At 36.4% G+C, this 27,852-nt stretch overlaps 3 protein-coding genes and 1 long non-coding RNA gene across 4 annotated transcripts; all 4 read right to left on the reverse strand.

Annotated features, from left to right (window-relative positions):
• Positions 1-1,356: 1,356 nt before the first annotated feature.
• Positions 1,357-8,405, reverse strand: LOC114522810. The gene is made up of 12 exons (XM_028543559.1): positions 8,203-8,405; positions 7,053-7,355; positions 6,420-6,713; positions 6,019-6,308; positions 5,560-5,686; positions 5,063-5,347; positions 4,161-4,562; positions 3,103-3,408; positions 2,432-2,611; positions 1,915-2,204; positions 1,467-1,593; positions 1,357-1,409 (listed from the first exon to the last, which is right to left on the reverse strand). The coding sequence occupies exons 1-12, from the start codon at positions 8,213-8,215 to the stop codon at positions 1,357-1,359; spliced, it is 2,670 nt and encodes an 889-aa protein (XP_028399360.1). The 5' UTR covers positions 8,216-8,405.
• A 4,235-nt stretch (positions 8,406-12,640) lies between these two features.
• On the reverse strand, positions 12,641-19,838 carry LOC114522811. Its single transcript, XM_028543560.1, has 17 exons — positions 19,756-19,838; positions 18,224-18,646; positions 17,708-18,013; positions 17,166-17,453; positions 16,794-17,083; positions 16,509-16,635; positions 16,142-16,429; positions 15,766-16,065; positions 15,553-15,625; positions 15,222-15,477; positions 15,071-15,125; positions 14,603-14,896; positions 14,406-14,478; positions 13,899-14,154; positions 13,643-13,703; positions 13,338-13,535; positions 12,641-13,031 (listed from the first exon to the last, which is right to left on the reverse strand). Exons 1-17 carry the CDS (start codon positions 19,814-19,816, stop codon positions 12,730-12,732), a joined length of 3,651 nt encoding a protein of 1,216 aa, XP_028399361.1. The 5' UTR covers positions 19,817-19,838; the 3' UTR covers positions 12,641-12,729.
• Positions 19,839-21,175: 1,337 nt separating this feature from the next.
• Positions 21,176-22,940, reverse strand: LOC114522923. Its single transcript, XM_028543706.1, has 5 exons — positions 22,817-22,940; positions 22,494-22,749; positions 22,341-22,398; positions 22,025-22,204; positions 21,176-21,808 (listed from the first exon to the last, which is right to left on the reverse strand). The coding sequence occupies exons 2-5, from the start codon at positions 22,740-22,742 to the stop codon at positions 21,537-21,539; spliced, it is 759 nt and encodes a 252-aa protein (XP_028399507.1). The 5' UTR covers positions 22,743-22,749; positions 22,817-22,940; the 3' UTR covers positions 21,176-21,536.
• Positions 22,941-26,717: 3,777 nt separating this feature from the next.
• On the reverse strand, positions 26,718-27,852 carry LOC114522955. Its single transcript, XR_003686965.1, has 3 exons — positions 27,792-27,852; positions 27,284-27,568; positions 26,718-26,750 (listed from the first exon to the last, which is right to left on the reverse strand). It is a non-coding gene; the product is annotated as an uncharacterized LOC114522955 (long non-coding RNA).

Genomic DNA, 27,852 nt, shown 5'->3' on the forward strand with positions numbered 1-27,852 from the left:
CAATTGCAAAGTAATTTTGCTTACCGAAAGTAATTTTTTGTGCTGCTACTTCGGTGCATGAAGTATCTTTCACGTCAACATACTGCACACTAGGCTGAACACAATCACCCACATTGTAAAGATATAGAGATCCACCATCTGTTTGTTTTATGCGATGTTTTGTGCTGTTTGCAAAATCTCTCCCAGCCTGATTTTTTCCGTCATATATAAGCAAACGATTGTTGTATCTTCCATATTCAGACACGACGTCGTTCCCTTCTGTCTCGATATTATGCAACACTTCGTTATCCAGGTAACGGAACAGCGCAAATCATCCAAGCAGTTGGTGACCATTTCAGCCCAATAACGGGAGGCATAGCTATCATGGCTAAAGGTGGGAATTTCAGCTGCGAGACACTTTCCTGACTGAGTGTGTCTAAGAAAAAACCCTTGACAACGGAAGAATAAAATGCGTTTTTTAACATTCTCTCTAATACAGATCATACGAACTTAAGATGTTCATTCTTGAGGGTGGATAAGAAAGCCAAAAACACCTTTTAAATCATGATCGAAAAATTTTATTCTAACTCACTTTTAGTGTCGACAGGGAAAACTAGAACATGATTTTTAGAAGTGCGGTTAGTTGCAAATATGTTGAATTACTACCGTATTTCCGGTGTTCTTTATACACTTGTGCAAAACATTTTCATTGATGCAATACAACCTTCAAAATAGCAGTGTTGAAGTAGAAAGGACAGTACACTAAGCTTGTATTATTAGCGTGAAAAAACAAATCAAGATGACGTAATAGGGCAAAACGGAGACATGCAGTCAGTTTCTAAATCAACAATCTAAATTTACCACAAACGTACTAAAGCTGACTTTAAACTAAAGCGTAAAAGTAGGAGTAAAAGCAACAGGTAGAGTGGCTCACTCAATAATTATAAGCCCAACCAGGTTCAGACTTGGCATCTTTATTCTTACCTGCTCTTTTAGTTTTATAACTTTTGTAGACCGCTATGGACTTTTTTGAATATCTATCCTGGGACATTATACCAACTTTATAAGTGTTAGGTTTCAGACCTCGAAGAATGAAATTATTTCCATATTGTATACGAGATATTCTTTTTCTCTTTGTGCCGTTCAAGTAAATGATGAAATGTGTAATATAAGAAGACTTTTTAGCCACTGGAATTGTCCACGATACATTAACAGAATAGAACGATGGTTCGGCGACAATCCTTTGTACAGGAGCCGGCGTTTGGACTGGAACGAGAATAACAAAACGTTTATTCGCTTTATACTACGGCAGGTGAACATGCTTGAGCTGAGAGAATTTAAACTGAAAAAAAATCTTATCAAGCAAATTCTTTAGGTTTATTTTTTGTGCCGTATTGTAACCTTCTCTACCTCATCTCTCTCTTCTCTTGCTAACATCAACAGGTAAATTTAAAGGTTTCCGGCGATTAAAGATTCTAGCAACTCACCTTCACCACATACTTCTATTCTAAGACAAAATTTTGTTCCTCCGTTCGGCTCCAACTTTATGTATCTGGCATTATAAATGTCGCTGTCTGTTGCCGATGCTTGATAACCGTTTTGATTACCATTTATCTATAGAAGAAGTTTTGAAAAAAATGAATCACTTTGGTTAAGATTACGTTGCTTGATTATTTTCTCGTCTTGTTGCAGTTCCTTTGATACCGTAAAAATAACAGTAGTTAGTATATTCTATAAATTCTAGGTTTTACCGCAATATATTTCTTTCATCTGTTCCTATAGTCAGTCCAAAAAGTGCAGGGCATTGCTGCTACAACGATTCGTTTGTTTGAGTATTTTAAAGCGGTTGGTATTAATCTTGACAATGGCATTAATTTATATATTTCCCATTCTTACAGTGGTATATTAATCACGTATCAGAGATACTGTACTAACCTGTAAACCACTACTACCGTCTACCAAACTTTCATTATGGCTGTATTTTAATGAATATGATCCACTCCACTTTGTTTGATCTTTATCACCCATAACCATAACTCGTGTTATGTGATATTCGTTTTGAAGGTCAATCTTAAGATATTTGTCTCCAGACTCTGTTGGACACCAACCATGGCTAGAAAATCTCGCTTCTTTGTACTTGGTATTGTCAGTAGAACCACTTCCAGAAAATATCGCGTCTGGAAACTTAGTTTTGTTCTGTAATAATGAGTTCTCACAAATTTTACCTGAAACAGAGTATAGTTTTTAAAAGGTCAGCAAGCTGAACGAAACCAAACGGTTATGTTGTCTGTTTTTAGGATGAAATTCATTAAAAAGATTTGATCAAAATCCTACTCACATGTTACATATGGTGCATCCTCTTTTGATATTGCTACAGAGGGATAAAGATTGACACAGCATCTCTCGTTTTGATGTACGTCGTAACATAAGTCACCACTTACGAATGCTTCACCTTCTATAATTTTCTGAGTCTTACTAACGCTCCCCAGTGTCCCATTGAACCCGAAGTGATGACACAGCGATTTTTCACGAGTGATATCCCAGATTTCTTCTTTCACTTTTCTCCAAGTGGAAGCATTCTTTATTTCAATGAAACCTTCGTTTGGTGACTTTGATAATCTTATGTTGGGAGCTGAAACAAACAAAATACCTAATAAAGTGTATATAATTTCGAATATATTTACTATCTTTTTGGAAAGTCTTGTAGCTTGCAGACAATGAAACCTTCGCTCGGTGACTTTAATAATCTTATGTCGGGAGCTAAAACTGTAGAACAATGTATATCATTTCAAACAAGCGTTATTATTCCGAAAATTTCGCTTTTGTACCAGAGATCCCAACTTCCTCCATCTGAAATTTCGTGCAAGGAACATTTTTAGAGGAAGGCAGTTCACCATGAGGCTAAATTTTTCGAATAAATGACCGGATCAAATGGATCCGAATCAGTCGACTTGTAACAAATGAAAAGAAACCTGAGCGACGTCAAAAACAGTCCTAAGGTTGATTTCTACTAGAACGATTTTTATGCATGGAATCACAAAATTTGATTTTTTTCTATCATTGGATATCTTTTTATAGTAATATAAAATCAAAAAGATTGAACCATAACGCATCATAGCCCACCTGTTGTAATGGGACGTATATAATTATCCACACAAGTGTACTCGATATAAAGTTCTTTTGTAGTATCAGGACAATGTTGTGATGACAGTAAATTATTGTCAATGGTCAGTTCACAAGATCTGTTTCCACCACAAAGAGATTTCACTTCACAACTTGCTTGTCCACTACATTTCTTATCAATATTTGCATTGGCATTGAATGTTGCAGCATCAATGAAATTTCCATAATGAGCTTTGTGGATCACCATACGTTGTATTGGAGAACAATGAACATCTTTCATTTTGTCGCCGTACTGAGTCGCTGAACCTAACAATGGGCACGTTTATAAAAAATGCACATTCATGTCATATTGGAAACAAACAGAAGAGACACTCGGCCCATAGAACGTTCTCTGATTTTTTGCAATAAAGTAATTTCGCACAAGCCAGTAATGCGATGCGTAAAGGCGGATTCATATTCAGTGCAAAATGTCGCGTGATCGATTTTTTGCGATCGCTTTCTTTTAAAATGTTTTAATTCAAGCTGATCTAATGGGATTAATTCCGCTTGACTGTTTGCATTTCAAAAGAAAGCGATCATATAAAGTCGATCGCGCGATATTTTGCACCGAATGGAAATCCGCCTTAATGCGATATGCCTGGAGATAAAAAAACTGCCCCCCAGTTATAACCCTCAGTCCCTCTTCCGTTCTCACTGATGGACTTTCGCCCCCCCCCCCAATGAAAAAGATATTTCCCTTTATTTCCCCTTTCCCTCTCAATCGTGACAAAAGGTCTCTTTTGTCATTCCCCGCGACGAAGAAATCCTTAAAAAGGCACTGGTTTAGTCCTCTCTCTTTAATCATCTCCCGACGCAATCTGTGCTAGTTTACACGGTGCCATTTTAGAAGGCCGGCAAAAGATTTTTAAATCAACTAAACAGCAAGATAACAGTGAGCAGTCGGTTTAAAGGATTCCCCTTCTGATTACAACTTATAGACTATACAGAATGTATGTAGCACTTATAACAGGAAAAAACGACCCAATGTATAAGTTCAATTGCAAAGTAATTTTGCTTACCGAAAGTAATTTTTTGTGCTGCTTCTTCGGTGCATGAAGTATCTTTCACGTCAACATACTGCACACTAGGCTGAACACAATCATTCACATCGTAAAGATATAGAGAACCACCAACTGTTTGTTTTATACGATGTTTTGTGCTGTTTGCATAATCTCTTCCACGCTTATTGTTCCCGTCATATATAAGCAAACGACTATTGTAATGAGGATAATCAGACACGACGTTCCCTTCTGTCTCGATATTATGCAACACTTCGTTATCCAGGTAACGGAACAGGGCAAGATCATCCAAGCAGTTGGTGACCATTTCAGCCCAATAACGGGTGCCATAGCTATTATGGCTAAAGGTTGGAGTTTTAGCTGCGAGACACTTTCCTGACTTAGTGTGTCTAAGAAAAAAACCTGAACAACGGAAGAATAAAAATGAGTTTTTTAAAATTCTCTTTAATACAGATCATGCAAACTTAAGATCCTCATTCTTAGAGGGTGGATAAAAAAGCCCAAAACACATCTTAAATCATGATCGGAAGGATGCCTAATCATAATTTACGATTGAATATTCAAAAATTTTATTTTGACTCACTTTCAGTGTCAACAGGGAAAATATACACTTGTGCAAAATATTGTCATTGCTGCAATACAACCTTCACAATAGCAGTGTTGAAGTAGAAAGGACAGTATACTAAGCCTTTATTATTAGCGTGCAAAACCAAATAAAGATGACGTAATAGGGGAAAACGGAGACATGCAGTCAGTTTCTAAATCAACAATCTAAATTTACTACAAACGTACTAAAGCTGACTTGAAACTAAAGCGTAGAAGTTGGAGTAAAAGCAACAGGTAGAGTGGCTCACTAAATAATTAAGCCCAACCAGGTCCAGACTTGGCATCTTTATTTTTACCTGCTCTTTTAGTTTTATAACTTTTGTAGACCGCTATGGACTTTTTTGAATATCCATCCTGGGACATTATGCCAACTTTATAATAAGTGTTAGGTTTTAGACCTCGAAGAATGAAATTATTTCCATGTTGTACACGAGATATTCTTTTTCTCTTTGTGCCGTTCAAGTAAATGATGAAATGTGTAATATAAGAAGAGTTTTTAGCCACTGGCATTGTCCAGGATAGATTAACAGAATAGGACGATGGTTCGGCGACAATACTTTGTACGGGAGCAGGCGTTTGGACTGGAACGAGAATACCAAAACGTTTATTCGCTTTATACTACAGCAGGTGAACATGCTTGAGCTGAGAGAATTTAAACTGAAAAAATATCTTATAGTAAAATCTTTCGGTTGCTGTATTTACAAAACCTTCTCTACCTCATTTCTCCCTTCTCTTGCTAAAATCAAAAAGTAAATTAAAAGGTTTCTGGCGATTAAAGATTCTACCAACTCACCTTCACCACACACTTCTATTCTAAGACAAAATTTTGTTCCCCCGTTTGACTCTAACTTTATATATCTGACATTATAAATGTCGATGTCTGTCGCCGATGCTTGATAACCGTTTTGATTACCATTTATCTATGCAAGAAGTTTTGAAAAAAATGAATCACTTTAGTTAAGATTACGTTACACGATTGTTTTGATTCTTATCTTGTTGCAGTTTCTTTGATACCGTAAAAATTACAGTAGTTAATATATTGTATAAATTCTAGGTTTTACCGCAATATATTTCCCTCATCTGTTCCTATAGTCAGTCCAAAAAGTGCATGGCATTGCGGTTACAACGATTCGTTTGTTTGTGTATTTTAAAGCGGTTGGCATTAATCTTGACATTGGCATTATTTATATAAATTATTTCCCATTCTTACAGTGGTATATTAATCATGTATCAAAGATATTCACGTACTAACCTGTAAACCACTACTACCGTCTACCAAACTTTCATCATGACTGTATTTCAATGAATATGATCCACCCCATTTTGTTTGATTTTTATCACACATAACAATAACTCGTGTTATGTGATATTCGTTTTGAAGGTCAATCATAAGATATTTGTCTCCAGACTCTGTTGGACACCAACCATCGCTAGAAAATCTCGCTTCTTTGTACGTGGTATTGTCAGTGGAACCACTTCCAGAAAATATCGCGTCTGGAAGCTTAGTTTTGTTCTGTAATAATGGGTTCTCGCAAGTTTTACCTAAAACAGAGAACATTTTTTTAAAGGTCAGCAAGCTGAACAAGACTAAAAGGTTATGTTGTCTGTTTTTAGGATGAAATTAGCTAGAATGGCTTGATCACATCTACTCACATGTTACATATGGTGCATCAACTGTTGACGTTGTTATAGAGGGATAAAGATGGACACAGCATCTCTCGTTTTGAGGTACGTCATAACACAAGTCACCACTTACGAATTCTAGACCTGCTTTAATTCCCTGAGTTTTACTACCGCTCCCAAGTGTCTCATTAAACCCGAAGTGCTGACACAGCGATTTTTCACGAGTGATATCCCAGATTTCCTCTTTCACTTTTTTCCAAGTGGAACCAATCTTTATTTCAATGAAACCTTCGCTCGGTGACTTTGATAATCTTATGTCGGGAGCTGAAACAAACAATGTATATCAGTCCCTTCAAACAAACATTTCATTTCATAACATGTCATCACGAACAAACCAACAAACGCAACATCGATGATGCGGCGTGCCTGTATCAGACATTTGAAAAAAATTGCTGCCCAAAAAAAATATAAAAATTTTGAGCGAATTTTACACATGGCAAACACAAAATTTGTTTTTTTCTATCACTGCATGGGCTAATTCTAACATGAAATCTAAAAGGACTTCAGTTTCCCCAATATAGCCTATGCCCGTTGAAAAACACTCAATTTAAAAGCACTCAAAGCAGTCATTTAATTAAAAGACTTTACGATAACGCATAATACCTGCTTTTATGGGATTCATATAGTTATCCACACAAGTGTACTCGATATAAAGTTCTTTTTTAGTATCAGAGCAGTATGGGGACAGTAAATTATTGTCAATGGTCAGTTCACAAGATCTGTTTCCACCACAAAGAGATTTCACTTGACAACTTGCTTGTCGACTACACTTCTTATCAATAGTTACATTGATATCAAATGTCCCGCTATTATTGAAGTCGCCATAATGTGCTTTGTGGATCACCATACGTTGTATTGGGGCGCAATGAACATATTTCATTCTTTCGCCGAACTGTATCACTGAGCCTAACAATAGAGACGTTAATAAACAGGTACATTCGTGTCGTCAATGACACAGTATAGGGTTTTGTAGGACGGTTTATTGATGGTAAAGTGATAACAGCGCGTAATGCGATATGCGTGACGTCGGTGACGACACAAACCTAAAGGCACCGGTTTGAATTCTCTACTAGCTATTCCAATATACAGGGCAATGACATACTGTACATACATACATACGTCACTTTATTTAAAACACGCTAGCCTCACTCAACTTTAATAATATTTGATAGTCCAGGAGGGGCGTGTGAATAATTCAAAGAAAATATAGAGATAGTACAATAATACATACTAACATCGTACAATATTTACAAGATTGGAAGATAGTACAATATTTACAAGATTAGAGATAAATGTGTGGAGGAATAATGACTTATTTTATATCATAGATTAAATGAGGTTGAATTTGAGATTGAGCGCTTAAATTGTCTAACTGAAGTAGCTTTTTTCGCTTCTGTCGGAAGACTATTCCACATACTGGACGCACTGTAATTGAAACTGCGTTTTAAAAAATTGGTTCTTGGTTTTGGTAATTTTAAATCAGTGTCATAATTTCGCAGATGATAGCAGCCTTCCAAATCTCGGACAGTAACCCTAGGTTATTTTTTGAGGACGACCCATATTTTTATTTACGGAGTTACATACATGCATGTACAGCATTTACAACGAAAGAAACCAGTCAATGACCCACCTTTTGCGTACAATGACGGAGTACTTTTAAGAAATGATGTCAGAAATAAGCATTGTAAAAGTCACGCAAATTAAAATTTACTGACGTATTGAAAGAAAAAAAAGTGTAAAATATTTTACTTACCGAAAGTAATCATTTGCTTTGCTGTGTCGCTGCATAAAGAATCTTTCACGTCAACATATCGTCCACTACTTGGCTGAATACAATAACTCAGTTCGTAAAGAGATAAAGATCCACCAAATGTTTGTTTTATACGATGTTTTGTTTTGTTCGCATAAGTTCTCGCACCCGAAGTTTTACCATCATATACAAACAAACGTTTTTTGTACTTCCCATCACTATATTGAGACACGATGTTCCCTTCTGTTTCGATATTATGCAACAGATTGTTATCGAGGTAACGAAACAGCGCAGTATCACCCAAGCAGTTGCTGACCATTTCAGCCCAATAACGCGCAGCATAGTCATCAACATGAAAGCCGGGAGTTTCTACTGCAATACATTTTTTTGACTGAGTATGCCTGAGAAAAAACCCTTGAAAAGAAAAAAAAATCATTTCATTCAACTGCCCTGCAGCAGATCAAGCTAAAATATCGCGCTATATAATATATTAAATCTGACCCTTAACCTAATCCTAACAAGGCCGGCGCACACTAGAGCTATGTGCTTAGCAAAAAGTCATTCGTGGCCATTGGCGTACGCCAGTTGCTCTCGTGTGCGGGCCACTTTTCCGGCGACTTTGGTCATTCGTGCCACTTATGGCAAATATCTAGCATGTTTGATAATTTCTGCCTCGCGTGCCGAAATCTTTCCGTGTGAGGCAAACTGAAAGCTATATCTGCTTATGGATTGTCTTAACAGCGCATGCGTAATATACGAAAGTAAACATCCAAGATGCCGTACAGATTGCAAAAACAAAATTATGGATGAAAGTGAAGACGAAGAGGTGTTGTTTTTTTTGTTGCTGTTGCGTCGGACTAGACTAAACACCGTTATCCAAGTGCTATTAATTATATTACCTGTTTGAGAAAGTTTACTAGCTATATTTCTGCAATAACGCATTCCCGTTTCTCTCTGTTTCTAAAATCTGTAGAATTCAAATTGTATAAACACCTGTATTCTGGCCAAAGATCAACCAGTTTGTCTTCCAATATGACCTCAGCCACCAATTCATTTTGCTTTGTTTGCACCGCTATCTTGGATGTTTACTTTCGTATATAACGCATGCGCTGTTAAGACAATCCATAAGCAGATATAGCTTTCAGTTTGCCGCACACGCGGAAAGATTTCGGCACGCGAGGCAGAAATTATCAAACATGCTTGATATTTGCCGTAAGTGGTGCGAATGACCAAAGTCGCCTGAAAAGTCGCCCGCACACGAGAGCAACTGGCTTACGCCAATGGCCACGAATGACTTTTTGCTAAGCACATAGCTCTAGTGTGCGCCGGCTTTTATTGACCGTCCCAATATAACCAGGGAGCAGCGTGGCAGCGTTTTCAAACTCAACTTAGCATCAAATGTGGTATAACAACTGCATGCCTAAAATAGACAAAACACTTCTCGACGTTTCCACGGAGTTTTTACCAGGGGTTTTTACCCCCCGCTAAACGGATAGCGTACACATTGCATAATATTTTGTTATAATCGTATATAGACAATAGCTTTCCCTTACAATGAAACGATAAAAAAGCATACATATATTTGGTTACGTAAGGTTTTACTTGTTAGATCTATTTGTCTGTTCTGAACATTGACGTTGTACGATTTAGATAAGGACAGTTCCAAATTCCACCGTTTATTTATAAGCAATGCATGCCAGCATTCCATGATTTTAGGGGCTTTAGACAACGTCTATGCTGAAAATTGATCAAAACATTGCAGGCGTCAGGATTCCAAATATTGACATGACCAAAGAAGCGAAAGCGGTCTGTTAATTTCTGGACTTATTTACATGCATGGGATTTAAGGCTGGCGCACAACAGAGCTATGTCAGCCTACGTGCTTAGCAAAAAGTCAGTTGTGGCCAGTATAGCGTACGCCAGTTGATGTCGTGTGCCGGCGACTTTTCCGCCGACGAATCGAATGACGAATTATACTGTGGACTGCAGAAGGCGGATTTCCACTTACTGCGAAATCGTTCGCTAGCGAAATATTGGCATATTTTCTTTTGAATTTAAACAGCATAAAAAAATTAGTGCGACTTGAGTGTTCTCAATTCAAAAGAAAATATGCAAATATTTCGCCAGCGAACGATTTCGCTGTAAGTGGAAATCCGCCTTTACACTTTACAATAAAACCTAAATATCTTACCTTGAATCGTTATTACTGATATATAAAAGAAAAGCAGCCATCGATAAAATAACCACGACATTTTGACAACTGACAACTGACACAAATAGCTCAATAATACGTCGTCATACTTCCGCATTTTTCTGTACAAAACAAAATACTTTAATTCTAATCACTATTCAAGCCGGTATCGGGTTATGGCACAATACTTGGATTTCTATAGCCATCATTGAGTTCGTTGATTCACATTTCAACTTCTTTAATTCTCTCACAAGTAATCGATATTCCCAACTGAACTTGTGTAGTCGTGAAAAGAAATGTTGAAATATATCTTCAAATCCTAGAGACTAGAGAGTAGAGGCTAAAAGCATAATAGGTGTTGAAATCTACTTTATGCAAAGTGCAGACAATGTTTTCATTTCTTAGACCCCGCGTTTACACTAGAATGAAAGTTTCCGGATTTGTAAAATTATCCGGATTCATTGTTACACACATGTATCGGATTCGTCAGGTGTTTACACTACACTTTAGTTGTCTCTGCATGTATGCGGATTTGTCCGTTTTAACTTACATTACTTGTTCTTGGAGAATTGTTTGGTCGTCACGTTTGAATTTCTTCGGATTCGTCGTGCAAAGCGTTTACACAAGAAAATTTTCCGGATTCAAATGTTTCTGGATACGAAGTTTCCACAAACTTTTACGCATTCAAAGTTTCCGGATACGGCTTAAAACCGAGTACATTTTCTATCGGATTCGTTGCTGCGTGTATAAACAGCAACATGAATCCGGTACTAAAACATTCCGCTTTCGTGATGATTCGCTTAATCACCCTGTACGTCGACCTCGATTCCATACATTACACTAAGCCTTTTGTCTACACAACATAACAATCTGACCGCCGAGAAACCTTATTTAGCATCTCTCTACTCGCTATCTTTTGCATGTACTATGCTACATCATTCTGTATAATTCAAATATCGTATTTGCGCAGTAAAGTCCAACCATTAAACAGAGCAAACAAAGGTACTCGCTTCCTATACTATCAGCGAGGTTTCAGCTGCAAAACACTTCCGGGACTATTATGCCTGAGAAAATTATTAATTATCACTATAATTATAGTATAAATGTACCGTAACTTCTTTGTGACGGAAGCTGTTAGTTTTACATCGTCACTGTGGTGAACCTCAAGAAAAAACGTTTTTAATTGGTGGTGCACGATGAACGTATTAGCAAATATAGCTCTACACATCCTCGTCACCAGAGCCTAGCTCCGTTGTTCTCCACGAGGATAAGCTTCCCCCGATCGATCGCTGGCTTTCGTTTCGAGATTAGGATGAGCTCTTTAACGTTGATCCTCGATCCCGGTGCTTTAACGTTTTGAGTCTTGCTTTTTAGTTTTATGCCTGTATTATATTATCTGAAGAAAAATAAACAATCTTATCCGTTAATCACAATACCATTGAAAATATTGAAAATGTGTTTTATATATTCGAATATTGAATACACAGATAAATACGATCCCTTGGAAATTTAATATTGATCGCTTATATTTACCTCATTATAAAAAATTTTCATTCATTCCATTCAGTGCAAAATACGTACTAGCGATATTATATCCGTGGGCCGTGGACTCTTTCATCGACTATTCGCGATGCATCAAATTCCGAAAACGAATATTATGTAAATTCACTCACATGGCGAATTTTGCGGCGCTAAAAGACTACCAGAATATTTCCTTGCGTATATATCATTAACTCTGACAAATTTTCTATATAGTTTGTGCTTTGCGTTTAATTGTGTCGAAGAAGTCTTCGAAATGTAAGTGTAAGAAACGTCACGGAGTGCAATAAAGACAAGTTTGGTAGTTGCCAAATTTACATCTCTCAAAAGAAGAATTGCATTCCAGGAAAAATTGCACTGTATAAAATGGCCTTAAGTGTTGCCTTTACACGAACGAACGTAACGAGTTACCGCGAGTCTGTGGACTATATTGTCATTGTATAAACAACGAGGAATTTTGTTTACAACTAATCACCATATTTGGTTACATTTTTTAAGCAAAGCCAATCAGAATGCCTAAATTTTTAGTACTTCATGTAAAATGATATGTATTGTACTTCTTATCAAAGTTTATGCATTCTGATTGGGTTACTGAAAATGTAAACAAACTTGCTGGTTGGCTAAAACGAAATTCCTTCTTGTTCATTGTATACACAGTCAAATTAAACCCGACAAATATAGTATACATTACTAAAATTATGTTGAGAGAATTTTTTCATGTGTATGTAATGCTAAGAAATGCCAATGCATGTATGACTATGTCTATATTATAATATTTGTAGAATTTGTTTCTCGAATAACTATTCACCACTGAAATCTGCATTGAAAGCAGGATTTTGATATTCCACTGATTGACCACCCTCCTTAGTGTGACGTTGATTATCGTTTGTGACGGAGGGTTGCAATGCCTGATAAACGTTTGCTGGTTCTTTTTTGTCTTGTAACGACATGTAGTTCGATGATTCTTGTCCTTTTTCTGTTCCACGTGAACGTGCACCCTCGTTTCGCTCAATTTCTTCAATAACATCATCTGGAGTCTCGTAAACAGTCTCATCATTTTGAGTTCTTTGATCATACTTTGCTCTTTTGTTTTTTCTAGAATCTAGCAATAATTTGTACAATCAATTTTTTTTGAAAGTTTTACACGATTATACTCTATCTATAACACATTATTACTTTTCCATTGCCTATAATCATGCACGAGTATAGGGAAGTGTAAAAAAGTAGCTACGAATGTTATGACAACTACTGATTTTTTCAAACTTTTCTTTACTAAACTTTCCATAACTTATATTTTCCTGCATGATGACAAACAAATATTTTTTTCTTAATATCTAAACTTAATCATTATGCTGAAGTAACCAAGTAATGGCAACTTAGTTTACCACTTCGAAAACTTTAAACTTACCAAACTCTTTCATTTCGTTCGTCTGCTTTGAGGTTTCATATCCATGATTCGCATCTTTATTTCGAAGAAGACGACGTTGGTACACAATAACACCAAGTGAAACCAGAAAACATAAAGCCAGAATAATCAGCGGTATAAGAAAACCCATGTGTGTTTTGTCTTTAGCTGATTGTTTAGAAATGTTACTTTTCAAACAAACTAGAAAAACAATTTAAGAATCTTTATCTGGTTCGCACGGTAATCTGCGGTGCAGAGAACGATGAAACAAAAGTATAACTGGAAATTAATAAATAGAAGATCTTCACCTGCAGGTGCTTTTGCTATAGTTTTAAAACTGCTGCTCCATTCCGTCGAGTAGTACGAATCCTTAACAGAAGTATTAAAATCATTCACTGGAGTATTAATTCTGGAAAGTAATTATTTAGCACAAATTCTAGATCTGCCTGTAATTACTTGGGCAAATAAGTACATACATGTACACATTCTTAGTGATTCAATAATTATTTTGAAACACCTTATTTCAAATCATTAACATAATATTTATTTTCTTTTTTCATTTACCTGACTCTCAAAATATCTCAAAAACACGATATAACTCGAATTGGTTGTCAAAGGTTGGTTGAAGTATTTTTCTGTTTTAAAATTATATTCTTTGCCATCGCCAATCACAAACATCAAAGGAAGATCATCAGTTTTTAAATAAGCAGTGACATAAGGATCTTGGGTGTTCGCCTGATATGCCTTGAGTTTACTTGTTTCAATATTTTGGCTTTGTAGTGAACTGCTCGCGGCTTTTTGAACGATCACCATCACTTGCCTAAATTTATGGAAAATATTTGGTCATAATTAAGGTATAAAATTATTATTCATTACAGGGATCCTAGAGTTGTACAAATGATAAGCTTCAAATTAAACGCGTTGCTGTATGTGTCAACAGGATTTATAGGCTTCTGGTTCTGTCAGACGTTATTTATTTATTATTGTAATGTTTGCTTTCAATTGACGTTGACCCGACGCCTGTACATGTAATTCTGAATAAACATTTTGAAAGTTTCAAAAATTACCTACCTAATATAGTTTGCTGCTTTGGGGATGTTTAACGTCAGAGTGTAATAGGAAGTTGTGAGAGGATTCAACGGCTCTAGAAACAATAAACTGGTATAGCATGAATAATAGATTCAAAGTATATATGCATTTAAGTTATATTATACTAAAACATGCTTGGTGATAATGCATATGAACTTATATACTGTGGTCTTTCTTACCTCCATTGGTTATCTTACTCACTACCGAGCTTTTCTCTCCGTAACCAGCTTTTGTGTTCGCTGCGACAGTCACAAAGTACTTCGTAGAAGGCTGAAGGTTTTTCAGAGTAAGTGCAAGCACATTCGTGTTTTTCAGCACAAAGCATTCTAAAGGAGTCTCGTTGGTATAAAAGCAAACTTGATATCCAATCAATTCTCCAGTTCTTGAACTTTCTTCAGGAGCCTCCCACGATACTTCCAATGTGTATTTACCACGAGATTTTAAAGAAACATCCAGTGGAGGTCCACTGGGTCCTTTTTTGAACGAGAAACAGATTAGTGAATCAAATAGTGAACCAAATCCAATAGTTTTAGGGGTGTGAATTAGACTAAGTATCTGATACATCTGATTTGATATAATTCACGTAAACTTACAGTTGCAATGAAATATTTGAACAATAAAAAACTTGTATATTCATAATTTTTCACCTGGGGTTACCTTCGTCTTCACACCTTTACTCCACCCTGTGGAGTAGTAGGAATTCTAGACGAAAGACATATAGTTAACTCTGGGATCCAATGGAAACAAATTTATTATTTATACATACATACATGCTATCACATTCGTTTAGTTAGCTACCTGGCTTTCAAAGAATCTCAGGAACACGTTGTAACTTGTGTTTGGTTGAAGAGGTTGGTTAACGTATGTTACGTTTTCATAGTTGTATTCCTTGCTATCACCGATCACGAACGACACAGGGAAAACGTCTGCTCTCAAATAAGCGGTGATGTAAAAATCTTGAGTGTTTGATTTGTATGGTCTCAGTTTACTTGCTCTTATGTCTTCACTTGGTGTTTGACTTCTTGTGGCTCTTTGAACAATAATCAGTACTTCTCTGAATGGAAAAAACATGAATGATGTTCACACACACTTGCTTTGACAAAATGTTACGCCTGAAATGTACACGCACCTTATATACGGCGCTGCCTTAGGTATCCTTAAACCAAGATCAAAGTGGGACATCACAACAGGGTTCACAGGCTCTATATCATAAAATAACACACGTTAATTTAACTTTGGAGTAAAAAATTAACAATTTTTACATGTGATCAAATAGTGCATATTCGGCAATTCTTTTCCATGCTGTACGCTTCTTTAAAAAGTCCTTTTTTATTTTCTTTACCTCCATTTGTTATTTCACTTATTTCTGAGCTTTTGTTTCCAAAACCAATTTTTGTACCAGCCGAGACTGTCACAAAGTATTTTGTTGAAGGAATAAGATTAGAAAAAACGTATGATAAGGCGGACAAAACGTTTATGTTTAAACACTTCGGACTTTCATCATTTTCCTTTGTAGAAAAACAAATCTGATATCCCACCAATTCACCGTTCCAAAATATCTTATCAGGCGCTTTCCAAGAAATTTCGAGCGAGTTTTTACTACGAGATTTAATCATAACACTCCGTGGAGCTCCACTTGGAACTATGATAATAAAAAATAAAAACAATTATTTGAATTATTCAGAGAAAAATCAGACGCCTCCCAGCATTATGCATACCAGCTTCTTTGGTCTTGAACTTGTGGTAAACTATTGTCTGTGTATTCTTTAGTTGACCATCCTGTGTCTTTATGCCAACAACATAATTAGTGTTTGGTGTGAGCTCTCGAAGATTGTACTGATTTACATAATATGCGCGCGATATTCTTTTGACCTCGGTACCGTTTAAGTAAATGATGAAATGTGTGATAAAAGTGGATGCCTCAGGTGATGGTATTGTCCATGACAGATGAACAGAGAAATTTGATGGTTTAGCAACAACGTTTTGAACAGGAGCCAGAGATTGCACTGGGAGAAAGATGGTGTTAATTCAGTTCGATGAAACTTTGACAAGTAAAATGACAAGTAACTTGTAAAAAAGCCGCACCTTCTCCGCAGAGTTCTATTCTGAGACAAAAGTCTGTGTTTTCAGTTGATTGTAACTTGATATATCTCACATTATAAATATCAACGTCAGTAGTCGATTCTTGAAAGCTGTACATGTTTCCTGTTATCTAAAAGAGGATTTAGGAAGAAACACACTTTCTTATTTCATAGCATAAATGCAAAGAATATTTCGAGCCAGTACTTTTGCAAAGAAAATATAAGTCTTTAAACTAAGGTTGATTACAGCAATATATTGATCACGCATCAAGGATATTCACGTACTAACCTGTAAACCACTACTACCGTCTACCAAACTTTCATCATGACTGTATTTCAATGAATATGATCCACTCCACTTTGTTTGATTTTTATCACCCATAACCATAACTCGTGTTATTTGATATTCGTTTTGAAGATCAATCTTAAGATATTTGTCTCCAGACTCTGTTGGACACCAACCATCGCTAGAAAACCTCGCTTCTTTGTACTTGGTATTGTCAGCAGAACCACTTCCAGAAAATATCGTGTCGAGGAGATTAGTTTTGTTCTGTAATAATGGATTCATACATATCTTGCCTAAGACAAGGAAGTGAAGGAACAGTGTTTTAAAAAGTGTTCGGCAAATCGACTAAAAAAGTTGCACCAAAATCCTACTCACATGTCACATATGGCGCATCAACGCTTGACGTTGTTGTAAAGGGATAAAAATGGACACTGTTGTTCAGAGGTGCATCATAACAAAGGTTACCACTTGCAATTTCCTGACCTTTCTTAATTCTCCTTGTTTTAGCAACATTCCCCAGTGTCCCATTAAATCCTAAGTGCTGACACAGCGAATTTTCACGAATAATATCCCAAATTTCCTCTTTAACTTTTCTCCAAGTGGAACCATCCTTTATTTCAATGAAACCTTCGCTCGGTGACTTTGATAATTTTATATTGGGAGCTAAAACCACAAAAATTCTTTGGTAAAGTAGTACCGTGTACATATAATTTCGAATTTTATTGATCTTTTGAAAAGCCTTGTACAGTAACAGACTGTCGATTGGCGTAAAATACAAAACATTTATACATTTAATTTTGGAGAATATCCATAATCTTCCAAATTAGCAAATTCAAAGCATTGTGGCATATCTATACAATAATAGGCGCTCGATTTTAACCTTAAAAGTCTTCCCCTCTACAATATGCATTACTGACCCGTTGTTATGGGCTTCATATAGTTATCCACACAAGTGTACTCGATAAAAAGTTCTTTTGTTGTGTCAGAACAATGTTGTGATGACAGTAAATTGTTGTCAACGATCAGTTCACAAGATCTGTTTCCACCACAAAGACGTTTCACCTCACAACTTGCTCGTTGACTACATTTGATATCAACAGTTGCATTGGTATTAAAGCTCCCGCTATTATTGAAATCACCATAATGAGCTTTGTGGATCACCATACGTTGTTTTGAAGAACAATGAACATCTTTCATTTTGTCACCGAACTGGGTCACTGAACCTGTCAATAATGGTAATAATGAATAAGTTTAAAAATGCATAAAAAATTGAAATGCATTATTGAAATACGTCACAGGTCTACAGTCATATTCTTTTGTAAAAAAAGCAGTTTACCAACATCGTTTACACTCCAAATGCTGTGACTGATATTGTAGGATATATGTTACTATACGTTTGGTTACATGTAATTATTACTTTATATTTAACTTACCAAATGTGAAAGTTCTTGCGTTTTTGCAATTAGCTTCCGTTACTACTGTCACGCTAGCGCCTAGACCATTAGACCGAACACAATACTTTCTTTCGTAAAAAAAGAGAGATCCTGACACTTTTTGTTTAATACTATGATCTTTATCCTTTTCAAATGTTATTGCGGCAGGTTTAACGCCATCATAAACGAGCAGATTGTAACGATATGTTCTATCCTTTGGTATACATATAAGCGAACCTCTCTTGTCGATATTGTGTATCACTTCTGTCTTGTCAATATAACGGAACTGTGCACTACTCTTCAAGCAGTTGTCAACCATTCTAGCCCAATAACGTTTCGAATGATCACCTCTCCCAAAATAACTATCTTCAGGTGCAATACACTCTGAGGTTTCAGTCTGCCTGAGAAAAAATTCCCAGGAATCTGCGAGAAAAAAATAAATCGTGAATTAAACAGTGCAGTTGTTCAATGTTAGTAATTTTCATCCTCTTTCAGAAGCAATAAGTACAAGAAAATTTGCAAAGTATTGAAGTGCATGAAATACACTCGAGGGGATAGAAGCGTAAATATGCAATGCTTAGAAATTCATTAACTTAATACTGTATATATATATATATATATATATATATATATATATATATATATATATATATATATATATATATATATATATATATATATATATATATATATATATATATATATATATATATATATATATATATATATATATATATATATATATATATGTCGTGGAATCTGAAAATCTGAAAGGGAAAGTAATGAAACAGTGCAGTATAGTTGAATTGAACGCCAGTATTGTTCCATTTTCTCATCTCTACGGGAGTTTTTACCAGGGGTTTTTACCCGCCCGCTAAACGGATAGCGTATACATTGGCATAATATTTTGATGTAATCATATTTAGACAATAGCTTTCCTTTACAATGAAACGATAAAAAAGCATACATATGTTTGGTTACGTAAGATTTTATTGGTTTGGTCTATAGTTGTCTGTTCTGAACATCGATGTTGTACGATTTAGATAAAGACGGTCCCAAATTCCTCCGTTTATTTATAAGCTATGTATGCGAACAGTCCATGATTTTAGGCGCTATAGACAACGTCTATGCTGAAGATTGATCAAAGCATTGCAGGCGTCAGGATTCCAAAGATTGACATGGCAGACCAAAAGAGCGAAAGCGGTCTGTTGATTTCTTGATTTACTCACAATAGAGCTATATCAGCCTATGCGCTTTGCAAAAAGTCATTCGTGGCCATTAGCGTAAGCCAGTTGCTCTCGTGTGCGGGTCACTTTTCCGGCAACTTTTTGGTACGAATAACCACGCCAGCACACGAGAGCAAGGCTTACGCCAATGGCCATGGCCACGAATGACTTTTTAGTTCTAGTGTGTCGGACGGCCTTTAGACAAAGATTTTTGTCATGCGAGCACTTCAACACTTCATTTCGGTTGTACTGTGGACCGCAGGCGCAGCTTCTCTTATACTCTACAATAAAACCTAAATATCTTACCTTGAATCGTTATTACTGATATATAAAAGAAAAGCAGCCATCGATAAAATAACCACGACATTTTGACAATTGTCTCTCTAACTGACACGCGTTGCTCAATATTGTAGTATACTTCCGCATTTGTCTGTATGAAATAAGGATGTTTGAAATAAGGATAAAAAAAACTTGGTTTTCCGCATATTTTAGTATGCATTTGTTGGCCTATGTGTCAAATAATAAAAATTTGGAAGCTTTTAAGTTTACCGCGCGTAAAAAATACGTAAGTTGAAAGTAGCCTTAAGCAGGTTCGCGTAAAGGGTTTTTAAAATTTAAATAGACGGCCGGATTTGTGGAATTAAAACTGATTACAATTTATGGACTGATCCGTGAGCATTGCGGAAAACACAACTCGGCAGAGTTCTCATACGGATATCAGCGAACCCACGCCTGGCCATGCAGGTCGCCGTAAAGCTAGGCTTGTTTTCATAATTCGTCGAAATTCATATGTCATAATTCAGTTGTAGTTTGTTGTAATTCTGTTTTCATAATGTCGGATTTTGCATAACAACGAATTACAACTATGATTACAAGGAATTATGACATGCATGTGAATTACGACGAATTTTATATGAAAACAAGCCTTTACAATAAAGGTGGCGGCGTGTCGATCTTCAAAGTTAAAAACAATTTTTTGCAACTGCAAATTAGCAGTGTCGTAGCCAGCCTGACAATTTGGTCATGCTATGCAAATTTCGAGTCATTAGAATTACTAAATTCTTTAGAAATTCCGCATTGTTTTCACACTCAATGAACACCAAATTATTAGCATAGCATGACTAAATTGTCAGGCTGGCTACGCCACTGCAAATTAGTCAAGAAAGAATTTCAAAATGTATATTATGTCAGATCAAATGATCAATTTCGCGAGGACAGACTTCCTTTTGACGAGTTTGTTCTCCACACGTCGCCCTATTTTTGTCAACAAAGCCATGCATAATTATCTGCAAGCGGTAAGATATAGCGACATGTCGATGTAAACAAGTCCTTCGCGGAAGGAAAACTTTACCTTGCATATATACGTTTGTCAATAGGAAGATCTTCGATCCTCATTCGATTTCATTATTTTTACCGATTTCAGAAGAATATTTTTCCTCCATATGCCGCTGTACCTTATAATTATTAAGGCGAGCGGGTCGTCTTGTCTTACAGGTTTACATGCAGGGTATATCAGATGTATCAAAAAAAAAGACAATTAAGGCCCGTTTGATTTCAGACGTCGAACTTTTCATGTGCCGAATCGAATGAAAATGAACAAAAACAAAGACTTTAGTTCATTTGCATTATGTTCGGCACATGAAATGTTCGACGTCTAAAACAGGCCTAAAAATCCATATCGTTATTAATAAACACAATAGTACAATAAAACTTTTAATTGTGTAGCTCACAAAGTGAACATTTTCTACGTGCTAAACTTTTCAATCGAAATGCGAAATATTTTGCCTGCCTGAATTAATTTATTCAAGTAGTCGAAATTCAAAAAAACAGCCGAAATATTTCACATTTCGCCGAGAAAAAGGTTCTGTGGAATTCACGCCCTAGGCTGATGGACGAAATTTTACATATTTGATAAAAGTGAAGAAGGAAAGACTTAAGTGTATTGTTAATGCGGATAATTTAATTTCGCACGTCTATGAATAAAAAACCAGCAAATGGTCTGATGACTCGAATTTAAGTGTTATATATGTGCAGGGAGTTCAGCAATACATGCATTTTTAGTGAATATATCAGTAAGAATTAAAATCTCAATTGAAGGCAGCATTTTCGTATTCCATTAATTCACCACTCCCCTCAGGATGACGTTGACCATTATTGGTCCCGGGGGGTTGCAGTGACTGATAAACGTTTGCTGGTTCTCTGTTGTCATTCAACGGCATGTAATCCGATGATTCCTGTTCTTTGTCTGTCTCGTATGGAGCCTCATGTTGCTCAATTTCGTCTGGAATCTCGTACACAGTCACAGGGACACAGTCATTCGCATTTTCAGTCTGGCGACTGGTAGGGGTTTGAATGGAGTCTAACAGATAAAAATATTAAATGGAAACTAACAGATTAAAAGACAAACATTTAATCTGTACATGCAATAGGATTGTGGCTGATTTTGAACGAAAAGAAATGATATCAAAAAGGTAAGCGAAGACCAAAGAAATTCGATTTTTAGCTCGAACAATGACAACAATTCTTCCTAAAATGAATCCTAAAATGCTTGTAAAGTAAAATATGGTTTATTTACCCAGCTCCATTGCTTGGCTAACTCCTTCAGAGCTAGAATAGCTGTTTTGACGACGACATAGATATATGATTACGCCAAACGAGAGAAGAAGGCACAATGCTAGAATACTCAGTGGTATAAGGAGATCAAGCCGGGTTTTGTCTTCCGTACACTCGTGAACTGACTGTTTCCCACTCCCATCTATAATGAAACTCCGGTTCTCATCAAAATATTTAAGATATTTATTAGTTTGTAAACAAAAAATTATGCAGAAACGAATACAGATAAGATATTTCAACGTATAATGAAAACGCTTGAATTTCGGGTAATTAGTTACCTGAAGGTCTCCCCATTGTGTAAATGCTACCACTCCACTCTGTCGAGTAGTATGAGTCCTAGGAAACGGTAATATTTGCATTGTCGCTTTCTACACATTCAAGTCCTCTTCCTGTAACCTACTTAAATATTTTAATTCCATTGAAATACTCACCTGACTCTCAAAAAACCTCAAGAACACATTATAACTTGAATTTCTCGTTAAAGGTTGGTTGTGGTAGTTATTTTTGTCAGAACTGTAATTCTTGCCATTTCCTATCACGAACGTCAAGGGTAAAACATCAGCTTTCATATAAGCAGTGATGTATGGATCTTGTGTGTCTAGCTGGTAATTTTTGAGATCACTTGTTGTAATTTCCTCGCTCGAGACGTTTCTACTTTTGGATCTTTGGACGATGATCATAACTTCCCTAAAGCATTAATTAATTAACATGATTAAAACGTCAGAAAGAGAGAAATTGTGACGATAATACTTACTTGATATATCCTTCTGGTCGTGGTATGCTCAAAGTCAAAGTATAATAGGAAGTCGCGATTGGAATAACTGGTTCTATATATATTCAAATGCAGAGATTACCAATATTATCAGAGTGTTCATCGTTTAAGGGTATTTCTGTGCGGCAGCACTATAGGCAGGCCTGAAATTTTACATTGAAATCGTCATTACCTCCATTTTTTATTTTGCTGACGTTCAAACTCTTCTTCCCATGACTAAATTTTGTGATGGCTGAAACCGTCACAAAGTACTTTGTGAAAGGTCGAAGATCGGTGATTGTAAATGAAAGTGTTTTTGTGTTGTTATGGACTAAACATTCTGGAAGACTTAGTTTATCTCTTGTAGAAAAGCAAACTTGATATCCTGTCAATTCATCGTTTCTTGTACTCACAGGGGCTGTCCACGAAATTCCCAGCGATGTCGTACCGCGAGATTTGAAAATCACATTCTGTGGAGGTTCGCTAGACACTGGAATAATTAGCGAGAATGTGAAATCCGAATGTGAATAAAGTTTTAAATTAATCAAAATTAATAACGACAAACTTAATTATCCTTCATATCATGTTCATCCTCATTCAAGATTCTACTATATTATGCACAATGATTTCCTCGTTCGCTGCCCTCACTCGTGAAAATTTGTGATATTTATAGGATTATATAATTTACAATGCCCTGTATACCGGAGCTGGCATTTGGACTGGAATGAAAAGAAAAGTAAACACAAGTTACGCTTGAGCTGGGAGGATTTAAACTGAAAAAATATTTCATTACAGTACAGTGCATTTTGGCTTTTTGACAATTTAAAGCATATGGACAAAGGTTATGTCTTCAGGTTGGTGTCATATTTACCAAACCTTCTCTACCTCGTTTCTTTCTTCTCTCGCTAACATCAAGCTGTCCGATATAATTTCTGTATTAAAAGGTTTCCGGCGATTAAAGATTCTACCGACCCACCTTCTCCACAGACTTCTATTCTAAGGCAAAAGTCTGCTCCACCGTTTGACTCCAACTTTATGTATCTGGCATTATAGATATTTAGGTCTGTGGCCGATACTTGATAACTGTTTCGATTTCCATTTATCTAGAAGTTTAGAAGAAAATGAGTTACTTCAGTTAAGATTACGTTCCACGATTGCTTTCTGATCTTTTTCATGCATAACGTAGCTTGCACCAACGTTGGTTGCTTTGAAATAAACAACAACGGCTAGAAGTTAGTAAATCTTGACAGCAAAAGAAGTTAGTAAATCTTGATAACTTTACTCATTATGATATTGACATAAATCTATATATTTCTTATTCTTATACACCTGTACTGCACGACTGGCATCCACCAAACTTTCATCATCACTGTATTTCAATGAATATGATCCACTCCACTTTGTCTGATCTTTATCACCCATAACCATAACTCGCGTTATGTGATATTCGTTTTTAAGGTCAATTTTAAGATATTTGTCTCTAGACTCTGTTGGACACCAACCATCGCCAGAGAACCTCGCTTCTTTGTACTTGGTATTGTCAGTAGAACCACTTCCAGAAAATGTCGTGTCTGGAAACTTAGTTTTGTTCTGTAATAATGGGTTCTCACAAATTTTACCTGAAACAGAGTATAGTTTTTTTAAAGGTCAGCAAGCTAAACGAGACCAAACGGTTTTGTTGTCTGTTTTTACGATGAAATTCACAGGAATGATTTGATTAAAATCCTACTCACAAGTTACATATGACGCATCAACTTTTGACGTTGCTACAGCGGGATAAAGATGGACACAGCATCTCTCGTTTTGAGGTACATCATAACATAAGTCACCACTTACGAATGCTTGACCATCTTCAATTCCTTGAGTTTTACTCACGTTCCCCAGTGTCCCATTAAACCCGAAGTGCTGACACAGCGATTTTTCACGAGTGATATCCCAGTTTTCCTCTTGCACTTTTCTCCAAGTGGAAAAATTCTTTATTTCAATGAAACCTTCGCTCGGTGACTTTGATAATCTTATGTCGGGAGCTGAAACTGTCGAACAATGTATATCATTTCAAATTAGCGTTATTATCTGAATATTTTGCTTTTTCATCTGAGATCCCAACTTCCTCCATCTGAAATTGCGAGGAATTTCGTGCGAGGAATATTCACAGTGGAAGACGGTTCACCATGGGTCGATGTCAAAAACATTCCTAAGGTTGATTTCTAATACAGTGATTTTTATACATGGCATCACAAAATTTTATTTTCTCTATCATTGGGCTTTTTATAGTAATATAAAATATAAAAAGACTGAAAGATAAGGCATCATACCTGTTGTTATGGGACTCATATAACTATCGACACAAGTGTACTCGATATAAAGTTCTTTCGTTGTGTCAGGACAATATGGTGATGATAGTAAATTATTGTCAATGGTCAGTTCACAAGATCTGTTTCCACTACATAGAGATTTCACTTCACAACTTGCTTGTCCACTACATTTCTTATCAATCGTTGCACCGGCATTGAATGTTGCAGCATCAATGAAATCTCCATAATTAGCTTTGTGGATCACCATACGTTGTATTGGAGAACAATGAACATCTTTCATTTTGTCGCCGTACTGGGTCGCTGAACCTAACAACGGAGAAGTTTATAAAAAATGCACATTCATGTCATATTGGAAACAAACAGAAGAGACACTCGGCCCATGAAACTTAATGCGATATGCCTGGCGACAGGGGCGCCGGAATATCGATAATAACGAGGGCAGATATTCATATATTCGTGTTCGCAGATCGTGAAAACAATCGATTTCAAAAGGAGTTAATAATGCAGAACACGAATATATGAATATCTGCCCCCGTTATTATCTATATTCCGGCGCCCCTGCCTGGCGATAAAAAATAAAAGGCGTCGTCCGACATGATCAGCCCAGCAGGATATTCCCTGTACAGAGATGACAAAGTTTAACACTAGGTATTACCCCTATCTATAGATTTTCTCTATCCATAGTGTTTCGTAGTTATCATTACATGAACATCAAGAGAATGGGAAAAATGAAGAGCACGAATAGTACAAGTTAAAAGGAATACTCCATTAGTTAGGCCAGGGCCTTCTCAACTTATAACTGGGACCCCAGGTTATAAACCCCTAGCCCCTCTTCCGTCCCCATTGATGGATTTTCGCCCCCTCCCCAGTGAATGAAATATTTTCTCTTTATTTCTGCTTTCCCTCTAAATCATGACATAAGGTTCCTTTTGTCACCACCCCCCCCCCCCGACGAAGAAATCCCTAAAAAGACACTGGTTTAGTCCTCTCTCTTTAATTTTCTCTCCCCGCAAAATGTGCTAGTTTACACGGTGCTATTTTAGAAGGCCCGCAAAAGAGTTTTAAATCAACTAAACAGCATAATAACGGTGAGAAGTCGGTTTAAAGGATTCCCTCTCTGATTACTACTTACAGACAACAGAATGCATGTAGCACTTATAACAGGAAGAACGTTCAGAAACGACCCAATTTATAAGTTCAACGGCAAAGTAATTTTACTTACCAAAAGTAATTTTTTGTTCTGCTACTTCGGTGCATGAAGTATCTTTCACGTCAACATACTGCACATTAGGCTGCACACAATCATTCACATTGTAAAGATATAGAGATCCAGCAGCTGTTTGTTTTATACGATGTTTTGTGCTGTTTGCAAAATCTCTCCCAACCTGATTTATCCCGTCATATATAAACAAACGATTACTGTATGAACCATAAGAAGACACGACGTTCCCTTCTGTCTCGATATTATGCAACATTTCTTTATCCAAATAACGGAACAGTGCAAGATCATCCAAGCAGTTGGTGACCATTTCAGCCCAATAACGGGTGCCATATTTATCTTTTAGAAAGGTTGGAGTTTTAGCTGCGAGACTTTCCTGACTGAGTGTGTCTAAGAAAAAACCCTTGACAACGGAAGAATAAAAATACATTTTTTAACATTCCCTTTAATACAGATCATACGAACTTAAGATGTTCATTCTTGAGGGTGGATAAGAAAGCCAAAAACACCTTTTAAATCATGATCGAAAAAATTTATTTTAACTTATTTTTAGTGTCGACAGGGAAAATTAGAACATAATTTTTAGAAGTGCGGTTAGTTGCAAATATGTTGAATTACTACTGTATTTCCGGTGTTCTTTATACTCTTGTGCAAAATATTTTCATTGCTGCAATACAACCTTCACAATAGCAGTGTTGAAGTAGAAAGGACAGTATACTAGCCTTTATTATTTGCGTGAAAAAACAAATCAAGATGACGTAATAGGGCAAAATGGAGACATGCAGTCAGTTTCCAAATCAACAATCTAAATTTACTACAAACGTACTAAAGCTGACTTGAAACCAAAGCGTAGAAGTTGGAGTAAAAGCAACTGGTAGAGTGGCTCACTCAATAATAAAGCCCAACCAGGTTCAGACTTGGCATCTTTATTCTTACCTGCTCTTTTAGTTTTATAACTTTTGTAGACCGCTATGGACTTTTTTGAATATCCATCCTGTGACATTATGCCAACTTTATAATAAGTGTTAGGTTTCAGACCTCGAAGAATGAAATTATTTCCATGTTGTACACGAGATATTCTTTCTCTTTCAGTGCCGTTCAAGTAAATGATGAAATGTGTAATAAAAGAAGACTTTTTAGCCACTGGTATTGTCCACGTTAGATTAACAGAATAGAACGATGGTTCGGCGACAATCCTTTGTACGGGAGCAGGCGTTTGGACTGGAACGAGAATACCAAAACGTTTATTCGCTTTATACTACAACAGGTGGACATGATTGAGCTGAGAAAATTTAAACTGAAAAAATATCTCATTATAGTAAAGTCTTAGGTTTATTTTTGTGCCGTATTTTCAAAACCATCTCTACCTCATCTCTCCCTTCTCTTGCTAACATCAAAAGGTAAATTAAAACGTTTCCGGCAGTTAAAGATTCTACCAACTCACCTTCACCACACACTTCTATTCTAAGGCAAAATTTTGTTCCTCCGTTCGGCTCCAACTTTAT

This window comes from Dendronephthya gigantea, unplaced genomic scaffold (assembly GCF_004324835.1).
Source record: "Dendronephthya gigantea isolate DGI-Jeju-01 unplaced genomic scaffold, DenGig_1.0 000024F, whole genome shotgun sequence".
In the NCBI taxonomy this organism is placed as follows: Eukaryota; Metazoa; Cnidaria; class Anthozoa; order Malacalcyonacea; family Nephtheidae; genus Dendronephthya; species Dendronephthya gigantea.

What these genes read in the sequence shown, in the direction of transcription:
- LOC114522810 (XM_028543559.1), bottom strand. An exon ending in TGATGCACCATATGTAACAT is followed by an intron (nt 6,309 to 6,419) that starts GTGAGTAGATGT and finishes TCTCTGTTTTAG; the next exon opens with GTAAAACTTGCGAGAACCCA. An exon ending in GACTCAGAAAATTATAGAAG is followed by an intron (nt 2,205 to 2,431) that starts GTGAAGCATTCG and finishes ACTCTGTTTCAG; the next exon opens with GTAAAATTTGTGAGAACTCA.
- LOC114522811 (XM_028543560.1), bottom strand. Translation starts at nt 19,816, where the DNA reads ATGTCGTGGTTATTTTATCGATGGCTGCTTTTCTTTTATATATCAGTA. An exon ending in TGATGCGCCATATGTGACAT is followed by an intron (nt 17,084 to 17,165) that starts GTGAGTAGGATT and finishes TCCTTGTCTTAG; the next exon opens with GCAAGATATGTATGAATCCA. An exon ending in TGAGATATTTTGAGAGTCAG is followed by an intron (nt 13,704 to 13,898) that starts GTAAATGAAAAA and finishes ACTTCTGTTAAG; the next exon opens with GATTCGTACTACTCGACGGA.
- LOC114522923 (XM_028543706.1), bottom strand. Translation starts at nt 22,742, where the DNA reads ATGATCATCGTCCAAAGATCCAAAAGTAGAAACGTCTCGAGCGAGGAA. An exon ending in TGAGGTTTTTTGAGAGTCAG is followed by an intron (nt 22,399 to 22,493) that starts GTGAGTATTTCA and finishes ACCGTTTCCTAG; the next exon opens with GACTCATACTACTCGACAGA. An exon ending in TAGCCAAGCAATGGAGCTGG is followed by an intron (nt 21,809 to 22,024) that starts GTAAATAAACCA and finishes TTTATCTGTTAG; the next exon opens with ACTCCATTCAAACCCCTACC.